This window comes from Gouania willdenowi, chromosome 12, assembly GCF_900634775.1.
Source record: "Gouania willdenowi chromosome 12, fGouWil2.1, whole genome shotgun sequence".
Lineage (NCBI taxonomy): Eukaryota > Metazoa > Chordata > Actinopteri > Blenniiformes > Gobiesocidae > Gouania > Gouania willdenowi.
The window spans coordinates 5,589,430-5,600,650 of record NC_041055.1 but is presented as its reverse complement, the minus strand read 5'-3'; the positions used below and the strand labels follow the sequence as shown (position 1 = coordinate 5,600,650).

The 11,221-nt window shown below is 35.5% G+C and overlaps 1 protein-coding gene across 1 annotated transcript; it reads left to right on the top strand.

Moving 5' to 3' along the window:
* The first annotated feature begins 63 nt into the window (after positions 1–63).
* On the top strand, positions 64–11,190 carry ccdc152 (coiled-coil domain containing 152). Its single transcript, XM_028463526.1, has 8 exons — positions 64–284; positions 1,027–1,132; positions 5,297–5,365; positions 5,542–5,606; positions 8,081–8,216; positions 9,308–9,435; positions 9,821–9,928; positions 11,022–11,190. The coding sequence occupies exons 1-8, from the start codon at positions 222–224 to the stop codon at positions 11,154–11,156; spliced, it is 810 nt and encodes a 269-aa protein (XP_028319327.1). The 5' UTR covers positions 64–221; the 3' UTR covers positions 11,157–11,190.
* Positions 11,191–11,221: the final 31 nt, after the last annotated feature.

Here is an 11,221-nt window from a genome sequence, read left to right as displayed (position 1 = left end):
TAAAAAATATTCAAAATAAGTAAATTAGGGACATTCAAAATGGCGGTGTTACGGGATAGTGACGTCATTTATAGTTACGCAGTTGAATTAAATGTCACCTGACATTCGGATTCCTAAATCAGGACAATTCGATTTAGGTTGTGCAGTAGCTAGCTTTACCAAGTGTAAACTAACTAAACAGAATATTTTACTTTACTTTGAGTTTGTTTTGTAGTCGAAACATGACAAAGGTGAACTGTGTACATCTCGACAAGCTAATGGAGGAGTTTGGGCAACTGGAACAGGTGAGTGACGTTAGCTAAATTAAGCTAAGCTAATCTGTTTTAAAATGATTTTGGTTGAAGAAATAAATTAGGTAATATTATTAGTATCTTGTTTTTGAAGAATGTAAACTGCTCATTATATTTCTGATTGGCCTTTTTTGGTTTGAGTTTCTGGATTTATGGTGCAATTATTAGCTCTTGTGAATAGCTTTAGCTTAGCATCCCACCTCTATTCAATAATAGGTTTAAATGTTTTAACAGTGTTGTACACAATATACTCAATTAGATGACATATAATCCTCACTATTTGCACATTTCATGTAATTATCTGACAAAAATAATAATAATAATAATATTATGTTCAATATACACTAGAGATAAGCAACTATGGGGCCTCAGTTCAAATTAAAATGCAAAAACTGTTCACTGTGCATTTAATGACATTTGCTCCCCCACAGCTTCAGATTATCCCAACAGTTAAGTTGTTATACATTAACTTCACTGGAAAGCTGCTGTTAGTGTTAGGGTTAATGTTTAAGCCAAAACTGAGTCTGAAAACACATAAGAAACCACATAAATAAATTAAAATAACAAATGATTACAGTAAAAACGCAAAATGACAGTAAAATGGCTCCAAAACCAGCACAAAAAATGCAAAAAAAAAAAAAAAAAAAACTTCAACAAACAAACTTGAAAACAAAAGCCCAGTAAAAGAAGTCTCGCCGTGAGTGGAAAAGTAACCCTTGTTCACTTGTACAAACAGAAAATGACAGAGGTCAGCGGAAAAAACAGCATGTTGGAGATCCTTCTGGAAGATGCCAACAGACTGGTGAAGTTTAATCAAACTAAAGAGAAGAGTCTGTCTGAAGGTGAGATTTGGACACTTTAAGTCAGGGTTTTTCAACTTTGGGGTCGCCTGAAATGTCACAATAAAATGTAAAAAAAAAAAAAAAAAAAAAAACTGAAATGAATTTTTTAATATATTTTTAGTTTTTTCAAATGTTTTTATTTTTTATTATTTTGCAAAGTTTATGAAAAATGATACATAATTTAAGGATTCAGGGATTTTTTCCATTTGTCATTATGTGCATGAACATCTACATAATGAAATAACCTCCCCAAGTTCCCTGTTTGGCCTTTAAAGAATAAACGAATAAAAACAAGAGTATAACGCAATAAAAATAGAAAACAAATTGAAAAAAATACCATAGTAAAACACCAGTGATATAAGTCGAATATATACAAAATAATACAAATTTAAAATGAAGTTTAATCAGACTAAAGAGAAGAGTCTGAAGGTGAGATTTGGACATTTTAAGTCTGGGTTTTTCAACCTTGGGGTCATGAACCCATGTGGGGTCACCTGAAATGTCTACTAATAATAAAAATATAAAAATAAATGACTGATTATAATGACATTTTTATTATTTTAGTTTTTTTTAAATGTATTTTTTTTTTCATTATTACTGTTAAAAAATTACATCATTTAAAGATTCAAGGATTTTAATTTGTCATAATGAACATGTACATATTTAAATAATGTCTCCAAGTTCCCCGTTAGGGCCTTGAAGAATAAATAGGTTAAAAGAATAAAATGAGAAGAAATAGTAAAACACCAATAATATAAATATAATATGTACAAAATAATACAAATATAAAATTAATTTTAATCAGACTAAAAAGAAGAGTTTGTCTGAAAGTGAGAGTTGAACATTTTAAGTCAGGGTTTTTCAACCTTGGGGTCATGACCCCATGTGGGGTTGCCTGGAAATAAAATGGGGTTTAGTAATAATAAAATATTTAAAAAATAGTGATTAAAATGACATTTTTATTTTGTTTTATTTTGCACAGTAAAAAAAAAAAAAAAGAAACAATACATAATTTAAGGATTTGTATTTGACATTATGTGCATGAACATGTACATGATGAAATAATGTCCACAAGTACCCCGTTAGGCCCTTAAAGAATAGAGTAAAATAATGGAAATATTTAAAAAAAAAAAAATAGTAAATAGTAATATAAATAGAATGTAAACAAAATAATACAAATATGCACTGATATACAGAACAGTAGTTACAATAATATCACAGAAATAAATAGAGCGCAGGAAAGGGCAGAAATCAAACCAATCAATTAAATAATTAGGATTCTTTTTCAAATTAAAACACCACATACAAACTCTAACAACTGTATTCTGAACTTTCACTTTCTCAAATATAAATCTACTTGAAATCTGATGGCAAGGCAAGGCAAGGCAAATTTATTTATATAGCGCATTTCATACTCAAGGCAACTCAATGTGCTTTACATGATAAAACATTCAATTGTTTAAAATCAATAAGAACATTTAAAATCATCAGTAAAATCAATTAAAATCATCAGTAAAATCATCATTACATCAACAACATGACAAAAAGTCTCTCTCTCAATCATATGCAGTAGAGAAAAAAAGTGCCTTTAACTTTGATTTAAAAATGTTCACATTGGATGCTGACTTCAGCTCCGCTGGCAGTTTGTTCCACTTCTTTGCAGCATAACAACTAAAAGCAGCATCACCATGTTTACTGTGAACTCTGGGCTCCACTATCTGATCTGTGTCCATAGATCTGAGAGACCTGCTGGGTTCATACCTGACTAACATGTCACTGATGTATTCTGGACCAAACCCATTCACAGATTTATACACCAGCAGCAGAACTTTAAAGTCTATTCTGAGGCTGACTGGGAGCCAGTGTAAAGACTTTAAAACTGGAGTAATGTGCTCTGACCTCTTTGTTCTGGTTCAGACCCGAGCTGCAGCGTTCTGAACCAGCTGTAGATGTTTGATGCTCTTTTGGGGGATTCCTGTCAGAAGACCATTACAATAGTCCAGTCTGCTGGAGATAAAAGCATGGACCAGTTTCTCCTGATCTTTCTGAGCCATTAAACCTTTCACTCTGGAGATGTTCTTTAGGTGGTAGAAGATGTTTTTGTGATAGATTTGATCTGACTGCTGAATGTAAGATCTGAGTCAATCAGAACACCAAGGTTTTTGACTTGGTCTTTAGCTTTTAAAGATCGAGACTCAAGATAATTGCTGATGACAAACTGTGTGGATTCACATGCAGAAAATAAACCGTCTTTGTTTCTGTTTTTCACATTAATAAATGTATTCATCATTCCATCCAGTACCAGACACTCCAGTGAGTAAATAACTTCATTCCCAACGAGTCCCAACAGAACCAGAGGCGCCTCATGGCAGTGTAACGACTTTCCAGGAAAAACTTGGAACATTCCAACAATTCATGAGATTTAGTTTGTGTATGTTTCCCTCTAGTGGCGACTTGTCAACCAACGCTTTCTGAGATTTCCTTTTATTCAGTCAATGTTGTGTTGACCAACAATCATGGAAAATAATTTTTCATGTGCATTGAAGGCAGATAATTATTCTTTTTGAGATGAAAATGTAAATTTTCTGACATTGCGTCAGTGGATTAAACTGTTCTCATTGTATTCATTCAGTCCCTTGTGTAAAGGAAGGAAATGAAACGATCATGAAAACAACTTTGAAGTATTAGTCAGCCCTGAAATATTTCTGCAAACAGCCATTTGATCTCTGATTGGCTACTCCAATAAAAAAAACCACCCTAATTTATGGGTAAATGAAAACATTTTGATACTTTTCCGACTTTGTTGCAGCCTGAAAATTCAGTGCACAACCTCAGTAAATTTATAAAACAAATGACTAGATTTCTAAAGGAGTATTCTAATTTTATTGCAGATTTTTCTTAAAAAAAATGACAATATTAATATATTTCTGAAAACAGCCATTTGATCTCTGATCGGCAAGACCAATAAAGAAAAAAATAACTAATTTAAGGATCAATAAAAATTTTCTGATGATTTTTCAACTTTCTTGCATCCTGAAGATTCAATTTATTGTTATCATCAAACTTAATTTGTATTTCAAATTTTAAAAGAAATGACTAGATTTCCAAAGAATCATGTTAAAAATATTGCGTTAAAAATGTAATGTAATGATAAAGTCTCATTGACACAAACTCAAAACTGAAAGGAATCCCAACTAGAATGTAAAAAGGTGAATTAATACTTTTAAGATGTTTGTCACTGTTTGACGCTGCTTACGTTGAGGTCTTTCCTCAGGAAAAGTGGACTGTTTTTTGATATTATTGCTCTGTTTGTTTATTTGTGCATTAAAATCTACATTTTACAGAGTGGGGTATATTTTCATCAGTATTAAAGATTCACACTCCAGTGAGTAAATAACTTCAGTCCCAACAGAACCAGAGGCGCCTCATGGCAGTTTAACGACTTTCCAGGAAAAACTTGGAACATTCCAGTAATTCATATGATTTAGTTTGTGTATGTCTCCCTCTAGTGGCGACTTGTCAACCAACGCTTTCTGATATTTTCATTCATTCATTCAATGATGTTTTGACCAACAATCATGGAAAATAATTTTTCATGAGTATTGCAGTTCATTGATAAAGTCTCGTAAGTTTAGGATATTTCGTTTTATTGTTTAACCATAGCTGCAAACTTAAAAAAAAAAAAAAAAACTATATATTCTTAAAATGCATGTTTTTCATTTGAGAATCTATCATTTTTTTTTTACTTTAATAATTTAGGGGTTTAAATTAATACATTCACTTCATTTTCATATTTAAACCAGAACCACTGAACAAAATGTAGCAGAATTGAATTATAAATATGTTTATTTAGGGGTTAATGTTCTTCTAACACTTTGTGGACCAAACCAGAACCTTTGACAGCCCAGATTTGGTTTGAAAACTGAAGTTTTGACACCAATACGTCAGTTAACGAGTCCCTGCTGGACTTTGACGCTTCTCTAAAGTAAACTGAAGTTTATGGACAGGACAAACATTTCATGTCATTTTACTTTTTCTACCGTAAAGTCAGGGTCATCAGCTTGTTTTGGTCAGAGTTGTTCTCTGCGTGCCACCCACTCACACACGATTTAATCTCCCTTGTTGTATTTATTTCTAAAGTATTTCATGGTGGTTGTGTTTCAGAGAAGGACAGCCTCCTGATAACAGTGAACATGCTGCAGCTGACACTGCAGGAGCAATGCAACCTCAGAGGTAACTGCAGAAGCATAAACTCCACGTTTAATTTCTATGCTCCTAATTTCTCATTATCCTTCCAGTCGTACATACATGCTGCTCTCCAAACAAGCACAACCTTGGATAAAAAGCTGGTCAATACATTTCTTTTTTTTTAATTTTTAGTTAAATTAACAAAACTCTTCACTTTTCAGTAGAAAATGAGAGACTGGCGAGTGAAATAAGGAACCTGAAAGAGCAAAAGGAGCGAGCAGTCGAGGTAAGCCCCAGTCTATGTGTAGAAACTAAGGATGCACCAATTGATCGGCGCCGATTTCCCTGATTTTGGGGGATCGGGGATCTGCCAGTACTTGAATATGAAACTAGGGCTGGGCGGTATACCGGTTCAGACCTAATACCGGTACATATTTCCATTATGATATGAATTTTTAATATACCGCCGTATTGGTGTATTTGATTACACAGCTTTCGCAACGCTACGCTGCGGCGCGTTTCAAACCGGACCCTTTTCAAAGTTGCACTTCTAAATAGGAAGGTAAACAGTAGCGCTCTGGTGTTAGTTATGGTGTAAATCATACGTGTAAATGGATCAGAAAGACGCAAATAAAAGCTCTGAAGCTGCATGTGCCTGCGTGCGCATGCCTCTGCTACAGGAGAACAACACTCATGGACACGGAGGCACGGTTAGCTTAGCATGTAGGCAGTAATACACAAAAAAAGAGAGCAAAGGATCGCAGTTTGTAATTCCTATAATGCGGTAATAAGTCGTGGTAGAGCTGCAAACAAAACTACTTTATTCACCATAACAAACCACCACACCACTGAGTATGCAGCATTTAAAGCTAGAAATCAAGCTAATGCTAAAGCTAAGCTAGCACGGCAAAGAGCCATTGGGCTGCTGTTGCAAACTTGTATTATTACTCGTGTGGAATTATTCTACAATATTCACTCATTATGACAGTAAAATAGAGCATCCTAAGTCAATCTACTGCAGTCATTCATCTCTCAACCGGTAGAAAATGCTGTGAAAATACAGTTAGAATTTAGAAAAATACTGTAATACATTTTTGGTCATACCGCCCAGCCCTATATGAAACCAATATTTTCCACCAATCTTATGCACTTTATTTTTTTTTGTAGAATTTTTGACTTTCAGGAGCTTTTATTCTGTATACCAGTGGTTCTCAAACTTTTTTTGGCTCAAGCACCCCCTTTCTCGTATTTCTGACTCCAAGTACCCCCTTTGTCTGACTGCAACACTTTGGTTAGAAAACTATTTAAAAACAACTATAGAGCATAATGATGGAATGAATGAGTGATGTAACACACATTTTAAACAATTTCGTTTTGTAAATAAGTGGAAATAAACAGTATTCAGTGGTTTTCAACCTTTTTTGGATCATGATCCCATTTTGATATCAAGAATTTATGGCGACCCCCACCCACCAAAGATATTTTTTTCTAGAATTAGTTTTTGATCATGTTTCAGCTTATATATATATATATATATATATATATATATATATATATATATATATATAGTGTAGTTTTAATAAACATAAAAAATGACATTTACAAAAAATTTCAGGCGACCCCAAATGGGGTCCTGACCCCAATATTGAAAAACACTGATTTAGTCGCTCCTGAATAAATTTTATTTCTATTCTTTTTATAATTTCTGGTCATTTGGACCAAGACTGACACTTTATTTGTTAATTTCTCTCTCTCTCTCTCTCTCGCTCTCGCTCTCTCTCTCTCAAAAGTACCCCCTGTAGTGCCATCGCGTACCCCTAGAGGTACGCAGACCCCCATTTGAAAAACACTGCTGTAAGCTCTTGCAGTAGGGGTGGGTGATATATTTCCTATTTTAGTGTTATAGAAAATTGTTGTTTTTTTGTTATTAGCCAACCAAAAGTTACGTAATTAAAATGAAAAACACATCTCTACGGTTCTGGGCATTAGGGATTCTAAATCTGATGCCTATTTGACAATAATCTTGACTGGCATGGGAATATTTAACATTCATGACCAAAAATGTCAAAGCCTGACATCCCAGATCAAAGTATCCTTAATTGATCAACCAAATCAACTGTTAATAAATGTGTCTGTGTGGCATTTTACATTTCTGGTCAGACTTTATTTGACTTAAAGTTATTGAGATTGATATTGTATATTGCCATTTTGAGAAAACATATTGAGATATAAGCTTTGGTCCAAAAGGCCCAGCTCTAGTTGAAAGTTTAAAAACTTAAAACTCAGGTCACTATTGGTGATGTTTTGTTAGTTTGTCCTATAGATTATTCATTTAACATCTACGTCAAACCTTGTGACTTTCTTTATTTGTAAAACCAAAATACTGCTGTGCACTTTATATTTTACAAAAAGCTCAAAACAGGTCTACAGTGTATTCTGTTGCACAAGTTTTGTTTGTTTTTAAAATGTGAAAAATGAAAGACTAAAGGAAATTGTCATTTAGTATTTTGGACAGCAATGTTCTATAGTTTTCATTTATATTTGAGATAACAAGGGTGTATTGTTTCACGGGTGTTGCTCAATGTTTTGGCGTAAAAATAAGATTGGCACATTGAAGGTGTATACTGTCAGTTTTAAAAATCAATCGTGATCGCAGTTCTGCCTTTTTAAAGATCTGTGATTGGCCAGGAAATTGCGATGGGTGCCTCCTAGTGTTCAGGCTCTCTGCTCTCTGCTCTGCTCCCTGTGTGTCGGCTTCAGGCTGGAAACGCTGAGGTTCAGCGGCTGCTGGAGGAAATGAAAGCAGAGGACGACAGACGTCAGAGGGCGCTGCAGGCTGTGAGGCAGCAGTGCAGGAGGGAAGTGGAGGAGGCACAGAGAGAGGCTGTCACTCAGTGTAAGATCACATTTCACTTTGACTTTCTGAGACTGAGAAAATGCATTGATTCACACTTGACTTTGTACTCAAATAAAGAACTGTGTGTTTCACAGGTCTTTAAACAAACTTTATATAGAAATATGTAGAAGTTTGACATCATTTAACTCAGGACCTGTTTACACAGCAACGTGTCGCTTCTGTTTCCAAAAAGTTCCGCATTTACATGGCAACGTTTTCAAAACGATCTCTTTTTACATGGGACCGCTGAAAGCATAAAAGACGATGTAATTTGCATACCAGGCCAATAGATGGAGGTACGATTTTTGCAATCAACTAAAATAAACAAGTAAGAGTGTTTGTGCGCTTCACTCTTTAGAAAGTGTTGATTTTACTTCACCATTACTTGGATCAGACGTTTTTCATGTCTGCATCAAATTCTGACCAATCACAGAGCTGCACTCCTACTGAGAGACATTTGACCAAACCGGGCTTATTTTTGATCTTTTTAACACGGACTCTGGTAGGACTCTGCCCGGACGCTGCGCGGTGAAGGTGATGCGTTTCAATAAGCGCAAGATCACACACAAATGTTTACTGAGGAGGTGAATGGAGGCATTAATATGCTATGTTATAAAATGCATAAATATCTCGTGTTGCTGTGTGTGTCACATGTAGTAAACTGGTACATAGCGTCTGTAGCGACACATGAAGCTGTTTGTCATGTTTACAGTTGTATACAGAAACTCGCCTACATGTGCACGCTGTGCACGGATGTGAATAGTGTCTGCAGCAGTGGGAGAGATGGGCTTTTTTCTGGTTTGGGTTGTATTCTCACGGCTACGGGCTGGGTCAGGTTTAACTTTGTAGGTCTGATTAAAGCCGCAGTGCGCATGCCTGTGACAGTAAGTTTTGTTTCCCTGTTCACACGGAGAAGGAGGGGGAAGTGTTTTCAAAAACGTCCACTCTGTGGCCCGTTTTGAAGCGCCAAAATGTTGCCGTGTAAATGCACCGCCAAAACTTTTGCGTTTTCACTAGAAAACGTTGTCGTGTAAACAGGGCCTTAGTTTTTGTGACATTAAACCTCAAACTTGACCCTTCCTTGAGTTTAGTGGACATCAAAGAGGCTGAGGTTCGGACTCTGCTGCAGAAGAAGGACGAGGACCTGGAGGAGATGAGGAGAAAGCTGAAGGACCAGGAACGGGAGCGACACAGTGAGGTCCTAAAGTTACAGATGGAGGTAGGGAATTAACTATCAAATAATCAAAAGAGCAACTTAAGCCCCGCCCACCAAAGACACAGGAGGGAGACTCAAAAAATCCCTGATAATAAATTAAACCAATTATTGATCAAACACACAGGAAAAGCTGATATACAATACAGTTTATCACAGGCAGGTGTCCTTTACATACACTATTAACTGTCAATAATAATTCATAATAAAGAGATGTAACCATAATTGTAATGCTCAGCGTTACTGTACTTTGTCATATTTACTCAGAATTAACACCAAAAGTATAGAAAGATTTATAAAAAAAAAAAAAAAAAAAAAAACAGCTGTATCGTTAGTAAGTTGTTTATTATCTCCTATAATGTTGGTGTGTGTGTTCTTTGTTTTCCTTCAGTTTGGTGCCAAGTTAGCCAGAGTTCAGAGCATGACTCAGCGGAGCCAACAACAGCAGCAGCAACAACAACATGGATCCAACCTTCTTCCTCAGAGCGTCTTCAAGAAGGTAAGAACTCCCAGCATGAGAACATGTGACGAGATTGGCTTGAATTTCAAACATGAGAATTAGTTGCTTGCGAAGCGTTTTCGTAGTACGCTATGCTACCTTTATTTTGTCCCTATTTTGGCACATATTTGAAAAGCTTAAGGGTCTTGGTATTTTTCATCTTCCTGATTTCCTCTTTCAGGTTTTGTTAATGAATTGGTCAATGAATGTTGTTGTTTGTGTCACATTAACAAAAAACTAAATACATACTATGAATATAAAAGCAGTAGTGCCAAGAAATTTAAAAAAAAGTGAAAAATCAATAATTTAGCAACACATTTTTAGTTTTAGGAAAAGCTGCATTGTCCTGCTTTCAAAGCAAAAAGAGTGGTTTTGATTGCAGGGTTTTCACCAGGAATTTTTTTGATAATTCTAAATTTTTGAGGACCAAATTTAGTGAAGTAAAGCTTTGTTCCAGCCTTACTTTAAAGCTAAAAGTATCAAAACACGTATCAACCAGACGGTTTTCACATCCGTGCACGCGCATGTAGAATGATCCGTTGTGAGTTCTAAACAAAAATCATAGGAATTAGTTAAAAGTATAAATTAGAGTGGATTAGTAAAAGTGTCACTATTGGAAGAATTCGTTTAAACTGCCAAATAATTGGCATGAAATATGGCGATAAGAGGTTAAAAGTGACAATAATGGGTCAACATAGCAACATTAGGTGGGAAAATTGATGGAAAGGGTTTATAAGTGCAGAAAATGTTTTGAAAGTAGAAAAAAACGTGCAGAAAAGGCATTAAAATTAGATGGAGAAGTGGCAGAAATAAGAGATGCATTAAAAGAAGCCAAAATATGGTAAAAAAGTGATGAAAATAGGTCAAAATATGGCAAGTTTGGTATAGTTGCAGAAAAATAGTACAAAAGCAAAAATGGACTCAAATTGTTAAAAAAAAAATATTCTGTTTCTTGAAGGCCTCTGGTGACCCCAAATGGGGTCCTGACCCCAAGGTTGAGAACCCCTGGATTAGGCTACTCAATTCTATGTATACGTGTAGTGTTTTTCTGAAACTTTGGTATGAATCATTACGTGTCTCTGTGTCACTGTAGAAGCTTCAGTTCCTCCAGGAGGAGAAGAACAAGGAGATCGGGGCGTTACGTCAGAGAATCAGAGAGCTGGAGGAGAACCAGGTCACCACCATGAGCCTGAACACCAGCAACCGCCTGAAGAGGAGGAAGCTGTAGCGTGCAAATGTCATCCCAAAGTTTACCGTTTCTGCTGGCTTTGATCTGAAAGTAAAGCTGCATCG

What these genes read in the sequence shown, in the direction of transcription:
- ccdc152 (XM_028463526.1), top strand. Translation starts at nt 222, where the DNA reads ATGACAAAGGTGAACTGTGTACATCTCGACAAGCTAATGGAGGAGTTT. An exon ending in GGAGCAATGCAACCTCAGAG is followed by an intron (nt 5,366 to 5,541) that starts GTAACTGCAGAA and finishes TTCACTTTTCAG; the next exon opens with TAGAAAATGAGAGACTGGCG. An exon ending in TCCTAAAGTTACAGATGGAG is followed by an intron (nt 9,436 to 9,820) that starts GTAGGGAATTAA and finishes GTTTTCCTTCAG; the next exon opens with TTTGGTGCCAAGTTAGCCAG.